Below are 27781 nucleotides of genomic sequence, written 5' to 3' on the forward strand. Positions count from 1 at the left end.
CCACTATACTTGAAATTACACAATTTCACTTAATTAAGATTTTTCCCTTCCTGGTAGTTCACTTTGAAATGAAAACGTTATTGAGAGACAGTAATCACTAACTCTGTATTATTTCCCTTTATTTGATTGTTTTTTCTTTAATGCCTAACCCTAAGCAATATGAAGCCTGCCTCCTGCAGAGTCCTCAAAGTTTTGAAAAGTGTGATTTGTGAAAGATGCCAGAATTTGGACGAATTCTAGGTCATAAGTAGGAATGGCGCCTTCTAACACAAGACGCTGAAGGATCTAGTCTAGCCCATATTAGATCAAATTATATTAGACTCGCTTCTCACAATGGAACAGACTATCTATCTGCTAGTGTTTTATCCACGAATTTTCATCAGAAAGCATTTCATTTAAACAAAACGATTTAGACTCCACTACGGTTAAGATGACGCATGAACTTTTGGGTGCCTGGGTGGCTCAGTCGTTAAGCGTCTGCCTTCGGCTCAGGTCATGATCCCAGTGTTCTGGGATCGAGCCCCACATAGGGCTCCCTGCTCAGCGGGAAGCCTGCTTCTCTCTCTCCCCCTGCTTGTGTTCCCTCTCTCTCTGCCTCTTTCTTTCGAATAAATAAATAAAATCTTTAAAAAAAAAAAAAAGATGAAGCATGAACTTTTGTTCTTTGAAAGGATATAATAATGAGACTTTTCCTTCATTCAGTGTTGAAGATAAGAAAACAGGAAACAAATGCCATATCTACTCCTTTACTGCAAGTTATTATTTTTATATTTTTATGTCCAAGGTCCATGTATCTCTGAACAGCTATGAAAGGGCTTCCTGGAAGAAAAAAAACATCCAAAATCAAAAACAAACAAAACAAAAAACATGTGCCCCCATTCATATGGCTCCTCCTTACCAGAGAGAGGGGGGTCACGGACGGGCAGACATTGAAATCTATAAGAGTGGACGCTACAATTTTGCGAAGTCATTGAACCCTGAGCTCACTTGCAGTCCAAGGGAAGCCATGCTGGACGAAGATGGATATATCACCTTAAATGTTAAAAATCGAAAGCCAGCTCTCACCTCAGGTAAGGATACCCAGAGCCAGGGATTTGGAAGTTAATTATTGAAACAGGTCAACCCTACTTTCCTTTCTCTACTAGTGATAGCACGTGTAGTTTTGTTTTATTTTCCTGATGACCTTCCTGCTCTACAGAATTTGAGCAATATCTACTTAGGCTCAGACAGACTTATTTAGAATATAAGCAACAAAAGATAAAAGCAGGGAACATTACATTAAGCCTTCTACAGTTCAATGCTGGACAGAATAGAAACCAAGAGAATAAGAAGAAAGAATGTTTTACCACCTCATTTTCTAAGCTGTCAGCAAATGGGTATGATTCTTCAGTTGTTGCTTATCAAAGCAATTATTTATGGGGGTGGGCACGAAACAAGACACATAGAACCTTAGCAGTTATATTTTGACTCAGAGAAAAGTCCATTGGAAAAGGACGGATGTGTGGAACGGGAATGGGTTGTACTTGCTATTGATGATAACCAAAGGAACACCAGCGAGATCTGACAATGAAGCTGTTGTATCGCTCAGAAAGCCTTGAGAGGGCAGGGGGAGGGGTGATGCTGCCCCACAGCTATGCCATACTGCCTGCCCCCTAACATCTGTATTCTATGTCTGCAGTTGACCCTGCTTCCTCGCCTCTGTGGCGTGTGACGGCTTTGATTCTGCTGATCTTGTGCACGGGCTTAGTTGTTGGGCTGGTGGCTCTGGGGGTCATGTGTAAGTATTGACTCACTGCAAAAGATTTGTCCTGAGAGAGCAATACCTAAAGGTCCTGGTGTATGTCCTAGGCTTGACTGTCACTGTGTGTTTCTTTATTGCTACGTCCATCATTTTACATATGGCTGCCAAGACATTCTCAATACAGGAGAACTCTGACTTTTCTCTTCTGTTTCAAATCACTTTAACTAAATTATTTTCAAGAATTTTAAACCGGTCTTTAAGATCCCTCTTAGTCTAAAGCCACACTATCTTTTCAATTTTTTTCTGCGTAGCCTGCATATCTTCAGTTTCAGCCAACATGGACTTTTCTCAGTTTCACAAATAAATTCTCTTTCCCTGCCGGAAATTTCTCTCCATTGTATTCCCTCTTCCTAAAATGCCCTCCTTCCCACTTTGTTTAATAAATGTGTTTACTTTCACTCAGAAGAAATTCATATCCCACCTAATTTATATATTTTTTCTTTTTATAAACCGAAAAGCCCTCCAATGTGACATTACCCTCCGTGTAGCTGTTGCCTGTTTGTGTGCTTGTTTATTTGGTCACAAGATATTTTAGAATCTTTCGTTCTCCATCACCTGAATATCCTAATATTTTGAACACAACAAGGAATCAATATATATATTTTTTTAAATAAATGGCTATTTTGATATTACATGAAAAAACAAAGTTACAGAGGTCTTTCACCTCTGAAATCTGCTTAGAAGTCTGTATTCAAAGAAATACCAAAACATTCACTCTGGGGACGCAATTTGATCATGGCATTTTCTTACTTGTGATTGTCTCCTTCATATAGTTCACTTCTTCTTTTGCATAACCATCAGGAGTCAGTTTTGCATAGTTCTTAATTTGTTCTTTTTACCCCCCCTTGCCCAGACCCCTTTGCAGTACCCATTTACACATGTGTAGCTCGCAAACACTTCACAGACTGACAGTTCTACTGAAATAAAACTCATCGAGAGGTCTCTGCGTCACCCTTATGATCCTGATTACAAATTATTATCTAATTTTTACATCTAGCCGTCACAGAGCAAAACTACCAACAAGTAGAGAATAAAAATGCCTCAGGAACTCTGCACCAATTGGCAAAGAAGTTCTGCCAATATTTAATAAAACAGTTGGAACAAAAGAACATTGTCAGTAAGTATGGTTTTGTAACCTCTTCATCTCCCCTCCCCCTGGAGTATTTCTGTGATGTTATCTGTAGGGAATCTGGAGTTCTACAGAAAACACCGAATCTGGGGAAAAAGTGAAAGTAAAAAGTACGGATTCCTATGCTTGGTTTCACCTTAAGGCCATAAATGCAGCCCATGTGACAGAAACTGGAGATATTATGGCGATAGTTGCTATGGATTCTTCAGGCGCAACTTGACGTGGGAAGAGAGCAAGCAGTTCTGTATTAGCATGAACTCTACTTTGCTGAAGATCGCCAGCCAGAGCGTTCTGGTAAGGAGATTCTTACGTCAAATATTTTGGGGTCAAAAGAAGAATCTTAAGTGAAACATTTGACTTAAAAAAAGATATATACGTATTTTCTCATGTCTTCCAGTCTGTGCTAATCTGAGAACCTTATCAAGCCCAGTAGAAACGACCACATTTAAGAGTAGAAAGGGGTAAAAGGAACTGATGAGACTGAGAGTTCTGGTGTTACCTCTGTGACAAGTCATTTCACTTCTCTCAGCTTCCTTGATTGCATTTACTAATCCATAAAAGAATCTGAAAGTATAAAGAAACTTAATATCATTGTAAAATATAAATAGAAGTGTCATCCCCATATTACATGAGTCCTTCGTTTCTGCTAAATTGTTGAACGATTGAACTTGAACAAACCATGATGCAGACTTCACCCTCTCATAGGCTCTTCTGTAGTTTTGGGAACAATCTCATTTGTGAAACACGCAGGATTTCAGTTGAAATTTTTCTTCTAAACATGTCTCCTCTTTCACATTTTCCTCTGACAGCTTCTAACAAAAGCCCTATTTTGAAGCAAAATATGTTCACATCCACTCATACACTCTCCCTTTGTTATTTAATGTAGATTTCTCTTTTTTTGTGAATTCTGGGAGCGAACCAGAAACCAAGTCTTGGGCATCTCCCTTTTGCCAAATTATAGATTTATTAAAGCATTTTTCGAAAGGCAGAAATTCTCTATGGTGTGTAACCTACAACTTCCAATATGATAATTATTCACATTCTGTATATTAAAAACAAAAGCAAGTAGAAGATCTGGATTTGGGCTGTATGCAGAGATTAAACCAAACTCAAATAGTTAAGCTAGTCATATTCTACAGAACTGCTATAATTGATCAGCAAAATTGACTTATATTTTCCTGAGCTGAAGTCCATAGTAATGGACCAGACATGAGCAGATCATTCCAGTGAAACTCATGATCATTTGCGTGCCTTGTTATTCTAACTGCTGTACCATCCACTAACTCTTTTTGTGGATTCAAACTCACAGAGATGATATTCAGGTAAGTAAATTAACTTTCTTTCCAATTGGGCAAAATAAGACAGCGCTCCCAAAATCTCAACTTCAATAACAAGAGATGAATTGGAGACGTACAAACATGTCTTGAATCTTGCTACTCTAAACTGATGCCACGTTGGAGATTTATAAATGAAAGAGGAAGCAATGTCATTTTTGAGAAACAAAAAATAGTTGAATTTCAGGCAGAGTATACTTCGTATGGTGAAGTATATAACGTGGATGTATTTTAAAGAATAGAACAGGAGTTGACAGAAAGGTGAGGGACAGCTCAAGTTTTACAAAATAAGCAGTCAGGATGCTTGGGGGGCTCAGTCAGTTAGGCACCTGACTCTTGGTTTTGGCTCAGGTTGTGGTCTCAGGGTCCTGGGATCGAGCCCCATGTTGGGCTCCGTGCTCAGTGGGGAGTCTGCTTGAGATTCTTTCCCTCTGCCCCACCCCCCACTCACACTCTCTCTCTTAATCTAAAATAGATACATCTTTAAAAAAATAAATAACTAAGGGGCACCTGGGTGGCTCAGTCAGTTAAGTGTCTGCGTTTAGCCCAGGTCATGACCCCAGGGTCCTGAAATAGAGCCCCATGTCAGGCTCCCTGCTCAGTGGGGAGTCTGCTTCTCCCTCTGCCCCTCTCCCCTGCATGTGCTCTCTCTTACTATCTCTCTCTCTCTCAAATAAATAAATTAAATCTTTAAAAAATAACGATAAATAAATAAGCAGTCAAAAGTGACTATCACACAGCATTTCTTATGGAATGCCATTCTGTGTCTCACTTCTGTTAAGAAGCTTGAGTCATTTTTTATTTGCTAAGAATGCATTCTCACCTACCTGTTTTTCTGGGAGGTATGAGAGTATTTGAATATTTGACTCTTTTTAACTTGGTTACCCATGGATTGATTGATTGACTGGCTGATTTATCCGTTAATTTTGCAAATATGCACTGGAACTATTGCAGAATCTGAACCCATGCAGGTAATAAAACATACAGAAGTCCCTAACCTCAGGGAGCCACTGTGTTTCAGTTGGAGCAAGAGGCAATAAACAAAACAAATAAGTATAGTGTATCATACAGTAAATAGTGATAATTCCTCGGTAGATAAAGGTAAATTACAAAGAGCAAATGCTGTTTGTGATCCCTTTGAGAAAGACATCGCATAATTCCTTTTACTCAATCAACTAAAACAAATTAATGCTTCCAATGTAAATATTGTAGGCTAATACGAAACTAAGCTAGCAATAAAACCAAAGCAAGTAGAAGTCAAATGTAGGGAATAATGAAAATTCACCAACAATATATTTCTTTTTTTATTTTCCTTCTCTAGTTGTGTACCATTATCTTATTTAAGAGCCATATTTGGTACTCTATTTGAAACTCTCGTCTTCAATCGCCAGAAGATAAACATGTAGAAAGGTTAGAATATCTGCCTTCTGTGAAAATTTTTTTCCTATATTCTACAAGCAATTTTTTATTCTAAAACAAATGAAGTTGGCACAATTCTAAATATCAAATATAATTAATTAACACTAACATAGACATACAATCTAACTCGGCCATTATATTTATCTGTGTTTGCAATAGGAATACATGAAGTCCAGGACTGGATTAATTCGTTGGGTTGGATTGTCACGCAAGAACCCTAATGAGATCTGGATGTGGGAAGATGGCTCCGTGCCCTCCAAAAATGTGTAAGTCAATGGACATTCAGAATACAAGGCACAAAGAGCAAATTTTATTCTTGAGATCCTCCATCTTCTAGGAGGCACGTGACTTAAAAGTTGACAGGTGACTCTAGGACCTACTGTGTGCTGCTATGGAAGCACCAGCACACTCACTGACACCCTACTCCTAATAAGTGAACACTGCTAATAGGACAATTCTGCTTTACTTACTTTCCCATTCCTGTGCTCTTTATCTAAGTCACAATCCACCTTACTCCTGATATTTTTCCCTATTCATTTCTACCCTCAAATTTACCATTGGAATGTGTGTGTGTGTGTGTGTGTGTGTGTGTGTGTGTGTGTGTGTGTGTTTCCAATCTCCAATCTCAAGACCTTTGCTCATCTTGCATATCAAAACTGTAAGGTCTCTCCAGTTAAAGTTAAAACTGATAACCACAACTTGTACAATCTGATCATTACTTATATTTTCAATTCATTTATTCAACAAATACTAAGTATTTATTATGGGTAGAAGCAAAGGATACTGCAAGTACAAGTAAACTTCTTCATAGATCTTGAGCTTTATCTCCTATCATTTGCTGCCTCATTCACAATATCGCAGGGAAACTGGTGAAAACTCTGTGCTTTCAACAAATAAAACTTGTTTTGCTGTCTTAGGGCTTTTGTACTTACTGTTTTCTTCTAGAATGCTCTACCTCCAGATATCCATGATGGGCTCCCTTTTGTGACTAACATGTCTGATAAAACATCATTTCCTCAATGAGGTCAATCTTAATTACCCAAACTAAATTACCCTCCTTCCACCCACATCTACTCAAGTCCATTATCACACGATTTCATTTTTTCCTAACTCTTGCCACTCTCTGAAATTTTCTATTTGCTGCCTTCTTACCAATATCTTCTAACTATAGTGTAAATTCTCCAGTAGAAGGGACCCTGTCCCTGTTTACTCTATCAATATCAGAACACAAAACAACTTTGGCACATAGTTAGGTATCCCATAGATATTTGGCAAATAAATTAGATCTATACATTCTTTGTTCTCTTGTTACAAGCAGCCCGGAAAGGAATACAGACAAGTTAACAGGCAATTACAATACTGTGTGCTGCCTTATTTCTACTACTGTACAACATAAATCCTCATTTCAAAAATATTTAATCGACTTACTTTTCCTTGAGCTCATTCCCACTCTGTGCAGCTACTTGCCCTACAGGACTCTCCCCTCTCCTCTGTGTTTATCTAAATCCTACCCTTCTTTCAAGACATAACTAAAGTGTGACCTTCTATGAAAAGATGAAAAGATAAAGCCTTTCCTATCATTTCAGATCCCATCCATCTCTTTTTCTGTCACTATCGTGCCTACTGTTCATTTGGGGCTTAGTCAATGCTGTACTAAATTGCTGTTGACTTACCCAGATGTACGTACTCTATACTTCCAAGCAAATTGAAAAGTTCTCAATGATCTGAGTGTTGTTTTTTACTTTTATCCCCATACTTTTTGTTTTCATTTTGTGAGACAGAATACTTTCATGCAGAGTTTAATTGTTGACTACTATATAATTTTCGAAGGAACTCATTCTACCTTTTCCATTCACAGGTTTGAGCTTTCTGGAAATGAAAGAGAAAATATGAATTGTGCTTATTTTTATGATGGGAAAATTTACCCTACTTTCTGTAAGAACAAGCATCATTTGACCTGTGAGAGGAAGGCAGGCATGGTAAATGTGGACACACTACTTTAATGCCAAGAGATGGGCAGGATGTCACAGACAAGTGCTTGATTATACAATGAAAGATGTGGATGAAGGACTCACTAGCCACAGAATTGCTTATTTTTCCCTTTATTCCCCTTGGAGGCATCTTTGCATTATCTTTTCTACCAATACCGCCTCATCCTTTCTTTATATATCCCCTTATACTAAGGGGTGACTTCGTCCCTTCTTTATACATCTAGAATCCTGTCTGTGAGTTGATCCTTTGTTCTCAATTGTTATGTTTCCATGAATTTTCTTTCTTCTTGTCTTCCATTCCTAATTATCTCAACATGGTATGATTCACCACATCTTCATACATAAACATATACACTTTAAATTAAAATAAGAAAGGTTGGGATTTTATTGACTTAAGCTGTACAAAATATCTAAGTCTGAAAGACAGCTTAAGGTAGTGGAAAGCATACTAACCTTGGAATCAGTAGAACAATCTAGATGGTGTGATTACTTAATTTAAGTACCACCGTGGACCAACTAGTCATATAGCCTCTTTACTATTCATTTTCTCATATTTCAAATAGAATAACACCCATTACTTCACAGTTGTACAACCTAATAAAGCATCAGAGTACTACCTATACCGGAAATTCCATAAAGGCCAACACCATGACCTTCCCATTTGTTGTTGTATGCCTGGGACCAAGCACAGTTCCTGGCTCACTGGAAAGAGAAAAATAATTGCTTCTCATCGTGTGAGAGGCACCACAATCTGTAAAACACGACACAATTATAATCTGGATTCCAAGTCCACTTTTGGTCAGATTCAACAGCAAGGAAATTAAAGCTTCCTTCTACGCAAGGAAAATAAAATTTCTGTGCAGGGAACTTGATGGCGTTTGAAAATAAGAACATACTTCCTAATAAGGCCTATAGGCAAGTAGACAAAACAGCAAGTACAAATGTTTTATCTTTTCCTGACAGTTCTATGCTTGGTTTTTGCTGAGTAACTCATGAAGTATTTATAGAATTGTGGAGAGGCACCCTTTCACAGGATAATAGGCAAATTGCATTTCTTTCCCGCAGCGTCCCTGAAGCTACTTTTTCTTCTTACATTGGTAGTAATAAAATTTAAATATGATTCTCAAACATCTCAGCTGAGATGTTTGTTAAGACCTGCAGATGTTCAAACACAAGTACTTCAGGTTCTCAGTTGGAAGGCGGAGGAAACACTGAAGTCTGTACTTTCACTAAGCTCTCCTACTTGATCCTGATATGACTAGTTTTTAACACATTTTGAGAAAAATTACATTAGAACTTACTCCCTGTGTGGCTTTTGCTAAGTTACTCTGTTTCCTCATTTATGAAATGGGCTTAATAGTATTACTTTACTCACAGGTAATAGGGGGGGTCATTTAATATGATATATAAAGCATTGAAGAGAGTATCAAGCATGCAATAAATACTCAATAAATATGTATTATTTTATACCTTTGAGCACTAACACTCAAAGACACTTGAATCTGTGTGTTGTTTTAGACGATCGAGAAGCAAGCAGATTTGGGAGTCACTGAGGAAATAGAATACAAATACCTCAGATTCTGTTTCTACTTTAAATGTCTTGAGATCTTGGCTTTGAGGGGACAGTATCATTATTATACTATTTTTTACTTGTAGATTTAGAGAAATGGAATAGGAACTAATAATTCAGAAAATCATCCAAAAAACAACCAACCATGTCTCTGGACTTGAGTGTTTTATTAGACACAAATGGAAAAACATATATTTATATATTACTATGGAACAAGAAAATTTCAAGGAATAGTTTCTTGATTCATGGCAAAAATGCAATTAAAAATATAAACCAATCAAACTGTGCTTACAAAGATTCTTTTTTCTGGTACTCGTATCAAAATCATCTTACACGTGAAATCAGAATATCACAGATTTTAATAACACAGGCTCCATGATCAGACCACCTAGTTTCAAATACTAACTCTTCCACTTATCACCCGAGTGAACTTCGGTAAATAATTTGACTTCTCAGTGCTTCAATGTGCAATTAAGTTGCAATGTATTCATAATAGTGCTTATTTCACAGAGCTATTTGGAGAATCAAAGTAATTCGTGTAAAAACCCTTTGAAACAGTACTGGGAATGCAATGAATAATAAGTAACAGGTAGTATGATTTAAAACATAAGCAAAGGGGCGCCTGGGTGGCACAGCGGTTGGGCATCTGCCTTCGGCTCAGGGCGTGATCCCGGCGTTATGGGATCCAGCCCCACATCGGGCTCCTCCGCTATGAGTCTGCTTCTTTCTCTCCCACTCCCCCTGCTTGTGTTCCTTCTCTCGCTGGCTGTCTCTAGCTCTGTCAAATAAATAAATAAAATCTTTAAAAAAAATAAAAATAAAAAAAAATAAAACATAAGCAAAACAAGTAACAGTCCTTTATTGGGAGAGCCCAGTGTTTCCCCCAAAGAAATTTATGAGAGAATATACCGTATTAGAGAAAACTAGACCTTTCTGAGCTTGATATTTAGCACTGATAAAATTCGAGAGCACCTGGAAATTAATGACAACTTACTGATTGCTCCGACATTAGTCTTAATGCATACTTGGTATGCTTATGGTTTCTTCCTCTTTTTTCTCCTCAAGATAGAAATCATCACATTACGAAGGCTACAGAGAGTTAAGTCACATTATTTTTCAGGTCAGAATCTCAGATCGTATGAAAATCATTTGAAATATTTGGAGAATTTGCTGGATATTCTCCATTTACCTCTTGAGATCCTCACAGCCCCACCCCGTGCCTTGGGAGGAAGAACTCAAACGAACAGGACTATTTGGGGCAGCTTTCCCCTGGCTTCCAGTTAATTTAGCTATTGAGAAGTACTTGCAGTAATCAAAGGGTCAAAGGAGAGAGTGGTCAGGGTACTACTATTTCCCTTGGCCCCCTCCCTACCATGCCACGTTTGGCGAAGGCTTCACGCTCTTTCGTGTATCTTAGGCCATGGCCCCTATCAGACACCTTCCCCTTAACTCCTGGGGCCTAGGGGGTGAAAACATCGTCTCAGTGCATAATTCACCACCTCTTTTTGTTCCCATTAATCTTTCCCTAAACTTCACGTGTCTTTATTCAATGCCCTGAGATTCCTCCTTGAGTATGTCGTTTGTTTTCCTTTGTTATAGAGATCAATGATTGATCCAGGGAAATACTGAAACAAAAGAGAACATTGCGATTTTGCAGATTGTTGAGATTTGCAAACTATAAATTACCAAGACACGACCTTTGGCCATAAGAACAAATGGCCAATATATGAATGATGATTGAAATATCAAATTTCGTCTTACCAATGCTATAGTCACAGGATGTGGCAGAAATGGCCATCTATGCACTAAATAATTCATGCTTCTCATTTAGAGTAAAGCTGTTCTCAAAAGTTCGCTAGCCAGGCAAAAACTACATGTACCAGGCCCAGCCTTTTAGCTCCAAACACGGGCATTACATTAGTGGATGTGGACGTGATACATGCTGCTTCTAGGTGATGGCTTTCAAGAAGCAGGTGTGGATTTGCCATCTTCTCTTTTCCTTCCTAAGGGACTCCAGTGTCTCACAAGATAGAAGGAGCTTGCATCCCATTTGGACGAAATCTCTCCACTAACCAGGATTACTGGAGCTAATTGTTATGTGAACAAGAAATGATCTTTATTGTGTTAAACAACTGATTTTTTTTTTGAGACTTACTTGTCCCAGAAAGTACATTACCATAACAAATACAGTGGGTAAATTTATTTTAGGGATGAAATCCCTTCCTAGAAGCTTTTTTGTTTAAGGGTACACAGTGATCTACAGCTTCTTCACCCTGTCTCGTCCGATGTGAGCTAACCTCAGGTCTTTGCTATCTAGGTCGTCCACATGCTTCATGTCCTGTACCAAAATATAAGTGCATTGTTGGCACATCTATTCTTTTCATCTTGATAATAACCCAGTGTTGTCACTTTCAGCATCTGCCGCACTCCAGAACCCAGAGCAATAACCTAGTCTACTTGAGGCCATTTCAAGTTCAGTTTCTTTTCTCATTTCCTTCTTTAACAAGTTGTACATTGGCCTAAACTTCATAAACTTCTACTTTCTAGATGAAGATGCATCTATTGTATCCCTTAAACCCAAACGTAGTTTCCCACTGTTGGGAGAAGTAGCTGATTTCAGTTCTTTCACGAACCTGTTCCCACCACAAGAGGAGTGATTTGTCTTAGCTACTCGTGTGGACTGCCTTACCTCTCACAGCATCTCAGACATGCAGGAGGAAGAAACATACGCCTCTCTTCAGTGGGATAATCCAACACCAAGCCCTTACCAGAAACATCTGTCTTCCACCAAGTTTTCAGGTAACCAGTTCTGATTATTTAGTCCAAGACTTTGCAGTTTATGCTTTGTTTCCTGTTCTGTGATGAGCCCAAGGTGATTTTTCTAATGAGATAACCCACATATGCATCTGATAACGTGCATGATACACTAACATTAAAAGATGAAGTGATGTGGAAGAGTAAGTACAGGTGCAAAAGGAAAAGAGTGATGGATTTGACAAATATATAGTACCTTTTCCCTCTCTCTTGCTGGAAAGACAAAGAATTCCGGGATTTGGAAGATAAATGAAAGAAATCACATATTTTTTATTATTTTAGTTCCTGCATAAAATGCCCTAAAAATTACCTGACGAAGACTAGGAAATAAAGAGAAAACATAGGCTGAAAAACTGACAAAACTCGCCAGGCTGGAGCTGTGTGCTATGGTGACCGGTTCTGGTGATCTTAACATTTGTATTAGCTTCCTGTTATTTTGATAATAAATTACCACAGACCAAAGGGGTTAATAATACAATGCAAATTTATCGTCTTGCAGTTCTAAAGATCAGAAGTCCAAAATAGGTTTCACTGGGCAAGCTGTTGTCAGGGCTGCTCTCCTTCAAGAGGCTCTAGCTAGGGGAGAATCTATTCGTTTGTGTTTTCCAGTTTCTAGAGCTGCACTTCTTGCTTCACTTGGCTCATGGCCCCTTCTTCCATCTTCAAAGCCAGCAGCGCTGTGCCTTCAAATTTCTTTCTGCTTCCATCATCGTATAGCACCCCGACCACTGACCTCTCACTTATAAAGGCCCAGATAAAACAGGATAATGTCTCCATCCCAAGATCCTTAACTTAATTACATTTTAAAGTCTCCTTTGCCATATAAGGTAATATTCACAGGTTCCAGGGAGTAGGACATGGGCATTTGGGGCAGGGGTTTATTCAGCCTACCACATAATCCAAAGATAACTTTTATTTTATTCTCTGATTAGCATTAAGAATATAACAAATCACACATTCTTCATTTTTCTTTCCTGAATAGATGCAAAATTACCTGGAAAAAAAGTGTTCCTCATCCAAAATTGTATGTTCAAAAGAAATATCTCTAAACCAATCATTTAAGTGGTACTGAAAAGAGATGAGGAAATGCATCACAGCATTTCTGCTTTCAAAAAATGAAAGCCTGGGGCGCCTGGGTGGCACAGCGGTTAAGCGTCTGCCTTCGGCTTAGGGCGTGATCCCGGCGTTATGGGATCGAGCCCCACGTCAGGCTCCTCCACTATGAGCCTGCTTCTTCCTCTCCCACTCCCCCTGCTTGTGTTCCCTCTCTCATTGGCTGTCTCTATCTCTGTCGAATAAATAAATAAAATCTTAAAAAAAAAATGAAAGCCTGCTATCTGGTTTGCTATAGTGTCTAAAAGATTGTTGGAAAAGAATACATGTAACTAGTTGGTAAGGTTGGGGCATCATATAAGGATAAGAGGAGTATGTTACTTAACCTATTGAATTTGATATCTTTCAAAATCCAGAGTGTTCTGGGGTGCCTGGGTGGCTCAGTCAGTTAAGCATCTGCCTTCGCCTCAGGTCATGATTCTCAGGTCATGATCCCATGATAGAGCCCACTCAGCAGGGAGTCTGCTTCTCCTTCTGCACTTTTCCCTCCCCCTGCTTGTGCACTCTCTCTCTTTCTCTCAAATAAATAAAATCTTTAAAAAAAAAAAAAAAAGGTGTTCCAAGTTACAACTTGCATTTCAAAAAGTTGGAGTTCTTTTTTCCTGTTATCACAGTTCCCATGACCTCAAGGATTCTCTAGTAAGAATGCTTATTTTATCTCTCACTTAGTCTATTCTCGCCCTGGCCCATCTCTTTCATCTACTTTTTCTAACTCAGTGTCATTGCCCCTATGCCTTGTTCAGGATCATGGTGTCTGGTGATGGTGATTTCATGTATTCTCTGCGTGGGCTCAGTAACAACCTCCATTTTCTTGGGGATCAAGTGTAAGTACAAAAGGATATCTTCAAAATAATCTATATACATATATTTCATATACTTTATACACAATTATACATTACAAACATACATATACACTGCATGTAGCTTTATATACAATTCTGTATGTGTATATCATTATAAATAAAATGTCATCATTTATAAATAGATAAATCAATCAGAAACATGTAAATGCATATAACTGATACAAAATAATGGCTTCCTTTTTTTTTTTTTATTTGACAGGGGTGGGGAGAATGAGTAGGGGGAGAGATAGAGAGAAAGGGAGAAGGAGAAGCAGACTCCCCACTTAGCAGGGAACCCCACTCCGGGCTCCATCCCAGGACCCTGAGATCATGACCTGAGCCAAAGGCAGACGCTTAACTGACTGAGCTACCCAGGCATCCCTTTAGTCACATTTCTTTATTTCCTTTAGTCTAAATTTAAGACATGTTTTCATATCCGGCAAGTGAAATTTTTATAAAATATAATTACAGGGCTGTGATTCCAAAAATCAAACAAACAAAAACTAATAACCTGCATTATCATTCATGCTAATACTAAGAAATGTGCTTAGAAAGACAGAGATAAAGGTTATTGTCCAGATAATTCTTCCTTTTTATATGCTCTGGCAAATCATTTCTTTATGTAGGAGACTTTAGCTGTTGAGGGAGAATTATGAGTTCTACAATGAGGAAGTGTTCAGATTTGTTTCCACAAAGTACAAGAAACTTAATCTTGTTCATGTTAGCTATGAGCTTATTTTCCTGATTGTTCTTAGAAAATTGTGTTAAGAATTACTAGAAACTCAATAAATAATTTTTACATTGTCTATCACCTGAAAAGAAATATCAACACTCACAGCAAATGTTAGCACTTCCAGAAAGTTTTCCTTATCTCACCCTCTGTGCTTCATATGAAAATGCATTATTTAAACCAAATGCAAGTCCATTTTTTTAAAAGAAACTCATGTTTAAATATCTATTTATCAAACAGACACACTGGAAATAGATTGCAGAGTTGAAAGACAACTAACAGATAAGTAATTAACATCCAATAATTCAGTTTTTTTCTCTAAAACTTGGGCACTTTGAAAGAAATATTGCTGGGCTCCATTCTAATGACAGTACAAGAATTCATATTTAATTGGCATTGCAAGTATCAAAAGATGTGGTTTAAATATCACACCTATATGATAAATCTCAATGTTGCTTTGTAAATAGGTACTGTCTGGGGTAAGAAGATTAAACAAATGAAGTATAAAGAACACTTTCAATTAAAAACAAGATAACTGAAGATGCAATACTTAAAGCAATATTATTAAGTGATTGGGATATAGAGTTTGTCTATATATAAAAATGAACTTGTGGTCTCCAGTCACCAACTATTACAAAGCCAAAAGCACACAGTACATACTAAGGATGTTCGTAAAAACATACTCTACATTTTTTCCACACCCTCAAAAAACTTGCTGTCCGATATACATTCACTTTCATCTTTCTCTCTCTGTAGTTCATGAAATCTGTTTAGATAAATTATGATAATCATGTTCCTAACAAACTCTGGGTCATGTAAAATTGTACTAACTTTGACCCACAAATCCCACTTTTGGAAACTTTTTCTATAGATAAACTTGCATGGATAGCAATGGGATAAAAGAAAAAAAAAAGATTGGGAAAACTCAAATGCCCATCATTAAGGGATCATTTACATTAACAATAGTACACCCCCACCATGGAATGCCATGAAACAAGGAAGAGAAAGAGAAGGAGAAGGAGAAACAGAAGGAGGAAGAAGAAGAAGTAGAAATGGAGACGAGGGGGAGGGGAGGCAGGGGGAGAACAGCAGTAAGAGCAGCTGCTCTCTACGGACTGATGTAAATGTCTTCATGACACATCCTCAAGTGAAAAAAGCAACTTTTAAAGTAATGTATACACTACCCCACCATTTGATTGACAACAGATATTTTCATCATATGCCAAGTGACACTGGAAGGATATATAAGAAGTAACTAAAAATGGGGTCAGGAGAGGAGGATAGATGGTGACAATGTCAGTGTTTATTTATTTATTTTTTTGTTATTTTTTTTTAATGTTGCAATTCCATGGTTGTAGTGTGTATTAAACAATTTTTTTTTAACTCCCAAAACAAAAATCGGGTGAAGAAAAGGTTTTGATGAGGATAAAGGAAAGCTAACCAGAAAATAAAGTATTTAAAACTTTCAGTGATTTCTGGAAAATGCTCATAAGTAAAAGTTTTGGCTTTGTTTTGTGTTAATAGTTATAAATACTTTTAAAAGTTTTAAATATTACCACACAAATGTGAAATGTTTTTACCATTGGCTTTTGTTCAAGTATAGTGACTTTCGTTTTTTTGCTACCAATACGGTCATTTGCAGAGGTGATCTTACACATTCTCGAAACAGTCTTAGGGCTGTTGAATGTTTTCTCCATGAAAATGTTCAATGCAAGAGAAAGGTCAATACTAATATTTAAATTATAAATATAAGCAAATATGATGTATGTAATTTAACATACATAGTAAAAACAAGGACATGTTTCTGACAAAGAGAAATGGATGAAATCTATATCCTGTTTAAAGTATCATGATATTAATCAATGGTCAGTTACAAATTATTCTTATATACCATCAAAAGTGCATCCATAGATGTCTGCCAATAAAATAACGGGTAAAAATTAGTCATGCTACATTGATATTAAAGAATACTCTGCAGTAATTTAAAGAAGTCTTCTAGAACTATTGTTACTAACATGGAGATGTGGTTATGCAATATTTTCCCATGAAATAACAGATAAAAAATTCAGTTATGGAAAAATATAGTTTTATAAAAATTTTATGTAAAATAGATGTATTTTTTACGTACAAATATGGAAAAAAGTTTCAATAGATATAAACTAAATGTTAACAACTGTTATTTGAATGGTAGGTTTAAATGTAAGAAGTAATGTCTTGCTTTCTTCCTACTATTTTGTATGTTCTGTTTTTTCCAACCATATGACTTAAGCTAATTACTTACTATTTAAAAAACTCTGTAGGGCAAAATATTTTCTAAAAAATCAGATTTTTCCATTTGTTTTTACTATTCTTTTTCATTTTCTTAATTCATCAATTAGATATATCATATAACACCATATAATAAACACTTTTATTTGGGAGGGCTTTAAAAACATTTGTCTTACATTCCCTTAAGTAAATATATTGTTTAATCTTTATTCCTCACTTGTTGCAAATTGATTACAAGCCCAACACCAGTAAAGGTACAGTACATTGCTTCCCAGATAGGGAGAAACTAAAGAGAAGTCTCGTTTCCCTTTCTCCAGTTTTGTTACAGTTTTATGTAGTACGACCTTTTCAGATAGTAATAAACAAAACAGCAATAGCCTCGAGAATATAGTTAATCTAGAAAAAGTTCATCAAAATTCAAAATTTGGGAATAATACTTCAAATTCCTAAAAGGAAGTCTCCAAACATGCCAAGTTATAAATCGAATAAAATATAGAACATTACTCTCTTTCTTACTCCCCACTCTGGTTACACCCAACCTTTCGTTAGGAAGAAGGAACATAGTCCACTAGCCAGCGGGATTACCTGAACCATCCACAGATGGATAAGGCATAGCCACCCATTGTCCATAGCTCTTGAGCAAAACATAGAAAAGAAGGTGAGTCCTAGAGCATATTGAGAAAGATTAGTATGTGTGTAATAGTAGACCCAAAGTACAAGACAGAGAGAGTTAGACAAAAGTAATATTATTTTAAGACTTACTGGATGAAGATTTTCCAAAACTGATTAAAAACATGAACCCATAGGTTCAAGGGATTCTATAAAAACAAGCAGCGTAAAGAAAATTAATATCCATGCTCAAAAACTATTCAGTAAAATAGGAATGGATACTCTATAAAATGGTTTTTAAAAAGAACTGACTTGGGGCCCCTGGGTGGCTCAGCCAGTTAAGCATCTGCCTTCCGCTCAGGTCCTGATCCCAGGGTCCTGGGATAGAGCCCTACATCGGGCTCCCTACTCAGCGGGAAGCCTTCTTCTTCCTCTCCCTCTGCTTGTACTCTCTCTCTCTGTCAAAGAAATTAATTTTTCTAAAAATCTTTAAAAAAGAACTGACTTAAAAGCTAGGAAAGAACTATAAAAAATATAAAAATAATATGAAAATGGGAGGACTGGCCCTGCCAAATACTGAAATAAATTATAAATCTACAATAATGAAGGCTGTGTGGTACTGACCTATGAGTAGATAAGCAGGTGGATTGAATATCATTAAAACAATAGAAATATATCAAAGTGGTTTATTGGAAATTACAGTAAGCTAAAGATTAAAAGAGGGTAAGGAGGGGGTTAGTCAACAAATGATATGAGACCACAATGTCGCCATCTGGGGGAAAAAATTTGGAAATCATACCTCATAAATTTCAACCAAATAAATTCCAGCTACATGAAAATATGAAAGTGAAATATACTTGTAAAAAATATAATCTCAGGTGTAAGACTTCTACTCAAAATGACTCAAAAAGCATCTGATGTATGTAGGGTGAACTACCACAAGCAAAGTCAAGAGATACACTGGGAAACTCGTGGCTCATATCGTGCACAAGCTGAGTTTACCCAAATGTAAGTGCAGTAACACAATCAGCTAAACAGGATTGGTTGCTAAAGGAGAGTCACAGGACCTGAAATGACAATGGTTACAAATCTATAGTTTATTACGAGAGAAGAATGCAGTTTAAGAACAGCATTCAGGGGCGCCTGGGTAGCGCAGTTGTTAAGCGTCTGCCTTCGGCTCAGGGCGTGATCCTGGCGTTCTGGGATCAAGCCCCACATCGGGCTCCTCCGCTATGAGCCTGCTTCTTCCTCTCCCACTCCCCCTGCTTGTGTTCCCTCTCTCGCTGGCTGTCTCTGTTGAGTAAATAAATAAAATCTTTAAAAAAAAAAAAGAACCTCATTCAAGTCAGGATATGGTCTGGAGAGGCCAGGTACAGACAAGTACGTTGTCCTCCCTCTGTAACTATCTTCTCAGGACACAATTTCTCCCTTGAGTCAGGAACCACTGATGTGTGTGTCCACAAAACACTTGGGTAGCAGGGAGCACAAAATGGAGTCTTGCCTGGTAATTTTTATATTATGCTGATCACATAGGCATATTTCTTTCTTTCTTTCTTTTTTTTTTTTTTAAAGATTTTACTTATTGGTCAGAGAGAGAAAGAGCACAAGCAGGGGGGAATGGCAGGCAGGCAGAGGGAGAAGCAGGCTCTCTGCTGAGCAAGGAGCCTGATGTGGACCTGATCCCAGGACTTTGGGATCATGATCTGAGCCGAGGGCAGATACGTAACCGACTGAGCCACCCAGGTGTCCCCACATAGGCAATTCCTTCCAGGTAACCGGCTTCGACAGCAAAGTCTGCTCAGGGTCTCATTGTAACCAGGGGCAAATCATCAGTCATATGGCATCAGTAAACAATGCTGACGAGCTAGTGTCATCTGACCAAAAAATCCTCAGACTGATGGTTACAAAGCTACACTATTAATGAGTATGTCTCATACCTTGTCCAAAGGTCAGGGCCAGGCAGGAACTTTAGAAACACAGTTCAGGCTGATCCCAGGCCTGTTTGAATGAATTCTCACAACGCAATAAAGACCTCATGTAAAACAATAAGGAAAAGACTAGAAACTCAATGAAAAAAAATTTAATATATAATTATATAATTACACTCTCCATAGAAAAGGAAATGCAACTGACATTTATATGTACGAGAAAAACTTTCAACACCAAGCATAAAAAGGGAAATGTAAATTCAAATGGTAATGAAATACTATTTGCAACAGCTTGTGTGAGGGTAATTTGGAAATATCTAGTACAATTTACATGCACATAAACTTTGACCTAGCAATTTTTCTCAAAAATACACTTGCATATGTGTGAACTTATGTATGACTAGGGTTCTTTATTATGGTATATATTTCTGGAATACCAAAATATTACAAATAGTCTAAAAGTCAGTAGGGAAAGACTAACATAAATCATGATATATTCATACGATGGAATTTTGATACAGTTATAATGAAAGAATGAGAAAGCTCTTTAAATACTGATAGGGAATTATGTCCAAAATATATTTTAAGTGGTAAAATATGAAATATGAAAAACCATATAAATAGATCATTACTGTTTGTATAAAAAGGGGGTATTTTATATTCATTTACTTGTCAAATTCAAAATAAGTGTGGAAGAATAAAAAAGAAATTTGTAAACTAATTCCTCTGGGGGAGTGGAGTTGGGTGCATCTGGGTGGCAAAGGGGTTTTTTGCTCTGTATCCTTTGAAGGTTTTGATTCTTTTAAAAAAATTTTTTTAAAGATTTTATTTATTTATTAGAGAGAGAGAGAGCATAAGCAGGGAGGAGGGGCAGAGGAAAAAGGAGAAGCAAGCTCCCTGCTGAGCAGGGAACCAGCCACAAGGCTGCATCCCAAGTCCCAGGATCACAACCTGAGCAGAAGGCAGACACTTAACCCACTGAGCCACCCAGGCTCCTCAAAGTTTTTGATTCTTGAACAGTGTAAATTTTAAGCAAAACCTTAATGCAAATTAAAGTCACAAAAATAATCAGTAATTTGTAGTTGTCCTTAGTCTGTATGGAGAATTACTTTGTTCTAATTTGTCAATATTTTTAATTAAGAATGATTGTTATTTATTGTTTAAGTGTTCCAGGTGACCACTATTGCAATGAAGCAGCAAGAAAAACTCATCCATCAGGACAGAGCACTGTCGAATTTCACACGATGGAAGAAAAACCATAACCTTCAGATGAAATATTGCCAAACCTTGATGCAAAACTCTTTCAGTTCAGGTAATTGATGTAAAATCAGTTTCCACTGTGCACATACAAATACAGGCACCAATTCCTCAAAAGAAACAGTGACATGCATTTTACTGTCTGCAAAATTGCAGACAGAATTTTAAAATTAGGAGGGACTTAATTTTGATCCACACTCCAGTTCAATGTTTTTTATATATTTATATATTTCAATAGTATGTGGAAAATACTGAGGTCTCAAGAAATGCAGATTTAAAAAACACACAGTCAAATTTCAAAGGGAAATGGGTAGGATTAGCAGATCGGATTTTTTTTTTCAGAAACTATTTATTTTATTTTATTTTATTTTTTAAAATTTTTTTATTATATTATGTTAGTCACCATACAGTACATCCCTGGTTTCTGACGTAAAGTTTGATGATTCATTAGTAGCGTATAACACCCAGTGCACCATGCAATATGTGCCCTTCTTACTACCCATCACCAGTCTATCCCATTCCCCCACCCCTTTCCGCTCTGAAGCCCTCAGACACATGAAAAATGTTCAAAATCATTAGCCATCAGGGAAATTCAAATCAAAACCACACTAAGATACCACCTTATGCCAGTTAGAATGGCAAAAATTAACAAGGTAGGAAACACCAATTGTTGGAGAGGATGTGGAGAAAGGGGATCCCTCCTACATTGTTGGTGGGAATGCAAGTTGGTACAGCCACTCTGGAAAACAATGTGGAGGTCCCTTAAAAAGTTAAAAATTGAGCTACCCTATGATCCAGCCATTGCACTACTGGGTATTTACCCAAAGATACAGATGTAGTGAAGAGAAGGGCCAATATTCATAGCAGCATTGTCCACAATAGCTAAATCATGGAAGGAACCGAGATGCCCTTCAACAGATGACTGGATTAAGAAGTTGTGGTCCATATATACAATGGAATATTTCTCAGCTATCAGAAAGAACGAGTTCTCAACATTTGATGCAACATGGATGGCACTGGAGGAGATAATGCTAAGTGAAATAAGTCAAGCAGAGAAAGACAATTATCATATGATTTCTCTCATCTATGGAACATAAGAACTAGGAAGATCGGTAGGAGAAGAAAGGGATAAAGAAAGGGGGGGTAATCAGAAGGGGGAATGAATCATGAGAGACTATGGACTCTGAGATCGGATTTTTTTTTAAAGCAGCATTTTATGTTTTATCCAATCACTCAAATTAATAGGTGTATCTTTAATTATAGCTCTAAATTCTTCAATATACTTAGTTTAAATAAACACTGCTTTAGATTTAAATTTAGATATCTCTTTGAGCAGAAAAATCATTTTAAAAATCAGAGTATTTATCATAAAATTATAACAATGCAGGGTTCAACTCTTTTTAAAAATTCAATGAAGTTACTTCCGTTTTATTTTTTACATCTCTTAGTAGAATCTTGAACTTAAAACAGCCTTATTTCTATGTGTGGTATAGTTTGTCAAGTATTCTATGGCTACTTAATTGACATTAATTTTTTTAATTGACATTAATTATCCCTGTAGTGGATATCATTTAAATAATCACCAATGAGAGAGGTCAAAACCCTACCTTCTGGTTGAAATTTAGTCAAATAATGTTTACAGAATCACTGGGTGCCCAACAGTGTTTATAAATATAACAAGCTTTTGCAAACATGAATTAGCCCTACCTCTGAGCCATTAACCTTGAGACAATAGCGATATCCATTTTGGAGACTTACAAATCTGATATGTCCTCCAACCTTTCAGCTGCCTTTGTCAATACCAGTCTTGCCGTAACAATAGTTAAGACACTGATTAGCAGAGATTCCAAACAAAAGATATTGAAAAGCTTTAAATAACTCAACATCCAGGCCCTGGACACTGATAATGAACTATTTGTGACCCTAAATAGAAGGCCTCTCTCTAGAAACCAGAGTTCTGGAAATTTCAGTGTCTTTCCCTCTGTGCAAGAAACATGTGGTCAAGTTCTTGCTTTTTGGTCCATCTTTTACAGTCTTGAGCACAATTCTTTTGTGAATATATTCTTTCTTAAGATGGGTTTCATAAAACTGATTAAATAATATGGCTTACTTCTAAGTCCTGAAATAAGCTAATTGGTAACTTATGTTTTTCCTTTTTTTTTTTTATAATTTTTATTTTGTTGCATTAGTCACCATACAGTACATCCCCAGTTTTTGATGCAATGTTCCATGATTCATTATTTGCGTATAACACCCAGTGCACCATGCAATATGTGCCCTCCTTAATACCCATCACAGGCCTATCCCAATCCCCCACCCCCTCCCCTCTGAAGCCCTCAGTTTGTTTCCCTGAGTCCATAATCTGTCATGGTTCATTCCCCCTTCTGTTTACCCCCCCTTCATTCTTCCCTTCCTTCTTCTACCAATCTTCCTATTTCTTATGTTCCATAAATGAGTGAAACCATATGATAATTGTCTTTCTCTGCTTGACTTATTTTACTTACTTATGTTTTTCTTCAATTTTCCTCACCCACATATTTTCAACTCAGTCTTCAAAGTGCCCTGTTTATTCTGTCCATGCTCTAGGAAACATCTCATGTTTAACTCTCAGAATTTGCACATCATCTTGAAACTTACTATCAGCTTGCGTAATGGTCCAGTATGTATTCCAACTAAATCGGGCCAGTGAGATTAATAGACATGAAACAATAAGCAAACAATAAAGACTATACATGATGTAAGCTTAAAGATGGTAAAGATTTATAAAAATAGAATAATCAGCTCAATTGTTATTAGGAGAGGAACAATTTGGAAAAAGATATTCTGAAATTAATTTTATCTTAAACTAATTCTTCTAGACCTATTGCAGTTGGAAATTTATAAATCTTTCTGTGGTAAGGACCAGCTCATCTGAACCATTTGGTTACAATGTTCTGCTTCACCGGGGGTGAGACAAAGATTTCTTTTGAGGAGATGTGCCACTAATATTTTTATAATAACTTTAACAAAGTAAAATGTTTCTATTCAAAGTCCATAACTGCAACCCTTGTCCAGACAACTGGATTCAGAACGGAGGAAGTTGTTATCGTGTCTTTGAAAACTGGAAATTTTGGAACACCAGTAAAGAGGACTGTTTGAAGGAGGGTTCTAATCTTCTACAAATAGACAGCAGAGAAGAAATGGTAAACACCTTCTCATGGTTTCGTATCACTCTGAAAATACTCTGATACACGTGAACGGAAAGGACTGATTCTAATTAGGATTTCTTAATATTCTATAACACAAGTATATTTATTATATTTAATAAGGATTCAAAAGAGACAAAGTAGGAATTACCAAGGTTTTTTTTCCTATTAATGGGACAAAAAACCAAACAGGAAGCTATCCAGAAATCAAGAGGAATATGTTAGTGGTATGTCCTTTGTTAATCAAAAAGCAGAGGAGGTAAGGGAAATACCGTTTTGTCACTTGTTAATCCACTCCAAGATATACATATATTATAATTTTGAATATGTTTCAAATCTGTTATTTTCAAAGCTGTAGGGAAGTGTAACAACCAATAAAAATTTTATAATTAAAAGAAAAAGCCAACGTATAAAAAGGGAAGTGATGTCACGAAATGGCGAGGTCTATAAAAATAAGCATTTGCTAAATGAAATGTGTAATTGACGTTAAGTCTCCTTTACTAACATCTTAACAAGCAGTGTTTCTCTGAAATCATTTTACCCATAAATGTGTGTGAAGTAGAATACACAGTTACACATTTCTGATCTTATTAAAAATGTTTGTTTGCTATAGTCAATAATTAGTTAAAGTTCATTTTTCCAAGAACAATTAAAGAACAATTTAAGGATATGTTAAGGATATGCAGTAAACTGAGGCAACTTGGACTTAACAATTATAGGTTTACACCTTTTTTTTCTGTGCAAATTTGGTTATCTAAGTCAATAATGTTTTTTTCTAACAAATATGCCTACAGTTAATTTGCCTCTGGAATCTCCTAAACTATTTCTCATATTGAAGTATACTGGGAAAGAATGCTCTATGTGGTCTATGATGTCAAGGATGTTTTTACTTTTCCTGATACTGAAAGTTCAGTATGACACCTTGTTTTGACATATAGTATCTGGCAAACTCTGAATCTGTTAAGATTATTTTAATACCAGATGCCTATTTTCCCCATAGTCCTTAACACCCCATCTATCACATGGCAATAAAAAAAAATCTATAAAATGTATCCCTTCTTTAAAACCCTCTGTCTTGTTCTCTAACTCTCAAGTTCCCATTAACGTCTGTCTAGGCAAAATGCCACACTTTATATTTCATGATAGTTTGTTGTTGTTTTCCCCTCAGTTCACTGTTCGGGTCTTGTTTCTTCTAGGAATTTATCACTGGCATCCTGAGGAAGGTCCGAAGAGGCTATGATTACTGGGTGGGGCTGTCTCAGGATGGACTCAGCAGACCTTGGCTTTGGGAAGATGGCTCCTCTCCTTCCCCTGACCTGTAAGTGTCTGAGAGAACTGTTACAAGAAAAAGTAGAAACATGAGGGAATTCCAAAGTTCATTTTATTTTAGACCTCAGATTTTCTCCAGAAGACATAGCCAGCTTGATAATTTCACAGGCTTTTGACTGGACTCAAAGCTGAGGTAATTTAAGAGCAGCTTCGTGGCTTCCAAGTCTTCCTACTTTTCAGCCCCGTTGCCATTACACTCTAGCACATTCGCATCAATTTGAGAATCTGAATGAACAATATAATTAGTACGGATGTTCCCTGTGTATCATTTAATTGCTAGTGAGTGCTAAGGGAAAGAAATTATAGTACTATTAAGAGAATTCCCTATTAAGCTTTTTACTTTATTTATTTTTCCCTGTTATACTCTTTAGATAGAACTAGGGAGATTGGTGAACAGGATTAAGTGCTTTAGTATTTTGAGAATGAAGAGTCAGGAAAGAGATCCTAAGTTAGGGCCTATTTTTGTGTACCTATTTCCTTTAATATGAGGTTTTGTGATGTTATGTTAACATATTTTTATTGAGAGAAAACACCTCTATTACGGAAGAAGGAGGGTGCCACAGGAGGGCACCATATTAAAACAAAACAAAACAAAAAGCTACCCACCTCTCATCAGTGACCCACAAGAACATCTCTGTAAGCCCCACACCTAATGTCAGATTCACTGACTTCCTTCTCCAGATTGCCAATACAGACATTCCAATCAACCGACCAGCTCTGTGGATATCTCAACGACAAGTTCCTTTCTTCTGCTAACTGCAACATTTGGAAATATTTTATCTGTGAGAAGTATGCATTAAAATCCTCTATCTGATAGCAATTGTACCGGAAGAGATCTATTATGATAGTATGTTGAACAGGACATTGGAAACCCTGCCACAAATTTCCAAAGAGCAAGAGCAGAAGTAAACCTATGTGTGGCCTATGAAACTACCTACCAGGGACTCAAAACCTATCTCTACATTTGCACTTGGCAATCTTCTTCAATACTTTCCAGACCTTCATTTGACATTGTTTAAATTGCCAAGAATAGAAATGATTTATGGATACAGTGGACGAAAGCTGAAAGGTTGAGAACAAACAATAAGAATCCTTTCTTTGTGCTTTTTTTTTTTTCTCCTAGTCTAGAGTGACTATAAACTCTGTGCAAAAATCTATAAGCCACTGGGGGGAGATGATGCATTTCTAGCTGACTGATTTTTTAAAAATAAATAAATAAATGTGGCCTTTTAAAATCTCTACTTGCCGGATTTTTCTATGCATTTTCTGCTATCGAACCAGTAGGACGGTCAGACAGAGATATGGATTTTCAAATTAGAAGGAAGACAGGGAGCTATCTGCCGCCAGTAAGACAATAGCCTTTTAGGAAATTCTAGTGGACACGTTCACTTCATATAAGCAGAAGGAAGAGTCAGGCTGCCAATACCAGTGCATCTCCAGTAAAGGACAGTTGTGAACTTCCTTCCTCCCTCTCACCGCTTCTCCCCACCACTCACAAATCAAAGGGCTCAGGTGGGGACTCTCAAGGTTAACACTCCAGCCCTTTTTTTTTCTTTTTTTTTTATTTTAATTCCAGGTAGTTAACATACAATGTAATATTAGTTTCAGGTGTACAATATCGTGATTCAACAATTCCATGCATCACCCAGTGCTCATCACAAAAGTGCACTCCTTAATTCCCATCACCTATTTTACCCGCCCCCCCCCAATTCACCTCCCTTCTGGTAACCATCAGTTTGTTCTCTATGGTTAAGTCTGTTTCTTGGCTTGTCTCTCTTTTTGTTTTTTCCTTTGCTCATTTGTTTTGTTCCTGAAATTCCACATATGAGTGAGATCATATGGTATTTTTCTTTCTCTGACTTATTTCACTTAGCTTTATACTCTTTAGCTCCATCCATGTCATTACAAATGGCAAGATTTCATTCTTTTTTATGGCTGAATAATGTTCCAGAGTGTGTGTGTGTATCACTTCTACATCCATTCATCACTGACGGACACTTGGGCTGCTTCAATATCTTGGCTAGAGTAAATAATGCCGCAGTAAATAGGGGTGCATGTAACCCTTTGAATTAGTGTTTTAGTATTTTAGGGGTAAATATCCAGTACTGTGATTCCTGGGTTCATAGGGTAGTTCCATTTTTAACTTTCTGAGGAACCTCCATACTGTTGTCCACAGTGGCTGCTCCAGTTTGCATTCTCACCAACGGCACGCAAGGGTTCCTTTTTCTCCACATCCTCACTAATGCTTGTTGTTTCTTGAGTCTTTGATTTTAGCCATTCCGACAGGTGTGAGGTGACATCTCATTGTGGTTTGGTTTGCATTTCCCTGATGAGGAGTGATGGTGAGCATCTATCTTTCCATGTGTCTGTTGGCCGTCTGGATGGCTTTTTTAGAGCAGTAAGTCTCCAGCACTTTCAACTGCATCTGTGCCTCAATTTCTTCATTGTAAAATAATAATAGA

The 27781-nt window shown here is 37.1% G+C and overlaps 2 protein-coding genes across 3 annotated transcripts; both read left to right on the forward strand.

Moving 5' to 3' along the window:
• Positions 1–821: 821 nt before the first annotated feature.
• CLEC1B (C-type lectin domain family 1 member B) lies at positions 822–11877 on the forward strand. 2 transcript variants are annotated; one of them, XM_087855610.1, is made up of 6 exons: positions 822–1070; positions 1679–1777; positions 2799–2918; positions 3073–3224; positions 5843–5949; positions 11792–11877. In XM_087855610.1, exons 1-6 carry the CDS (start codon positions 884–886, stop codon positions 11793–11795), a joined length of 669 nt encoding a protein of 222 aa, XP_087711736.1. In that variant the 5' UTR covers positions 822–883; the 3' UTR covers positions 11796–11877. The 2 variants fall into 2 exon arrangements, with proteins under 2 accessions (XP_087711736.1, XP_045637273.1); XM_045781317.2 differs by lacking the exon at positions 11792–11877 and adding an exon at positions 7542–9129 and having other exon boundaries at positions 831–1070.
• A 35-nt stretch (positions 11878–11912) lies between these two features.
• On the forward strand, positions 11913–26560 carry CLEC9A (C-type lectin domain containing 9A). The gene is made up of 6 exons (XM_045781258.2): positions 11913–12043; positions 13915–13995; positions 20714–20860; positions 23836–23987; positions 25187–25308; positions 26001–26560. Exons 1-6 carry the CDS (start codon positions 11953–11955, stop codon positions 26131–26133), a joined length of 726 nt encoding a protein of 241 aa, XP_045637214.2. The 5' UTR covers positions 11913–11952; the 3' UTR covers positions 26134–26560.
• The last annotated feature ends 1221 nt before the right edge of the window (positions 26561–27781 follow it).

The sequence above is a fragment of the Ursus americanus genome, chromosome 25 (assembly GCF_024610735.1).
Source record: "Ursus americanus isolate L20-20 chromosome 25, mUrsAme1.1.p, whole genome shotgun sequence".
In the NCBI taxonomy this organism is placed as follows: domain Eukaryota; kingdom Metazoa; phylum Chordata; class Mammalia; order Carnivora; family Ursidae; genus Ursus; species Ursus americanus.

Coding starts and splice junctions, on each gene's coding strand:
- CLEC1B (XM_045781317.2), top strand. CDS start 884: ATGGCTCCTCCTTACCAGAGAGAGGGGGGTCACGGACGGGCAGACATT. Junction 2,919..3,072: donor GGAACAAAAGAACATTGTCA/GTAAGTATGGTT, acceptor TTTCACCTTAAG/GCCATAAATGCAGCCCATGT. Junction 3,225..5,842: donor TCGCCAGCCAGAGCGTTCTG/GTAAGGAGATTC, acceptor TGTTTGCAATAG/GAATACATGAAGTCCAGGAC.
- CLEC9A (XM_045781258.2), top strand. CDS start 11,953: ATGCAGGAGGAAGAAACATACGCCTCTCTTCAGTGGGATAATCCAACA. Junction 20,861..23,835: donor GCAAAACTCTTTCAGTTCAG/GTAATTGATGTA, acceptor TTCTATTCAAAG/TCCATAACTGCAACCCTTGT. Junction 23,988..25,186: donor TAGACAGCAGAGAAGAAATG/GTAAACACCTTC, acceptor TGTTTCTTCTAG/GAATTTATCACTGGCATCCT.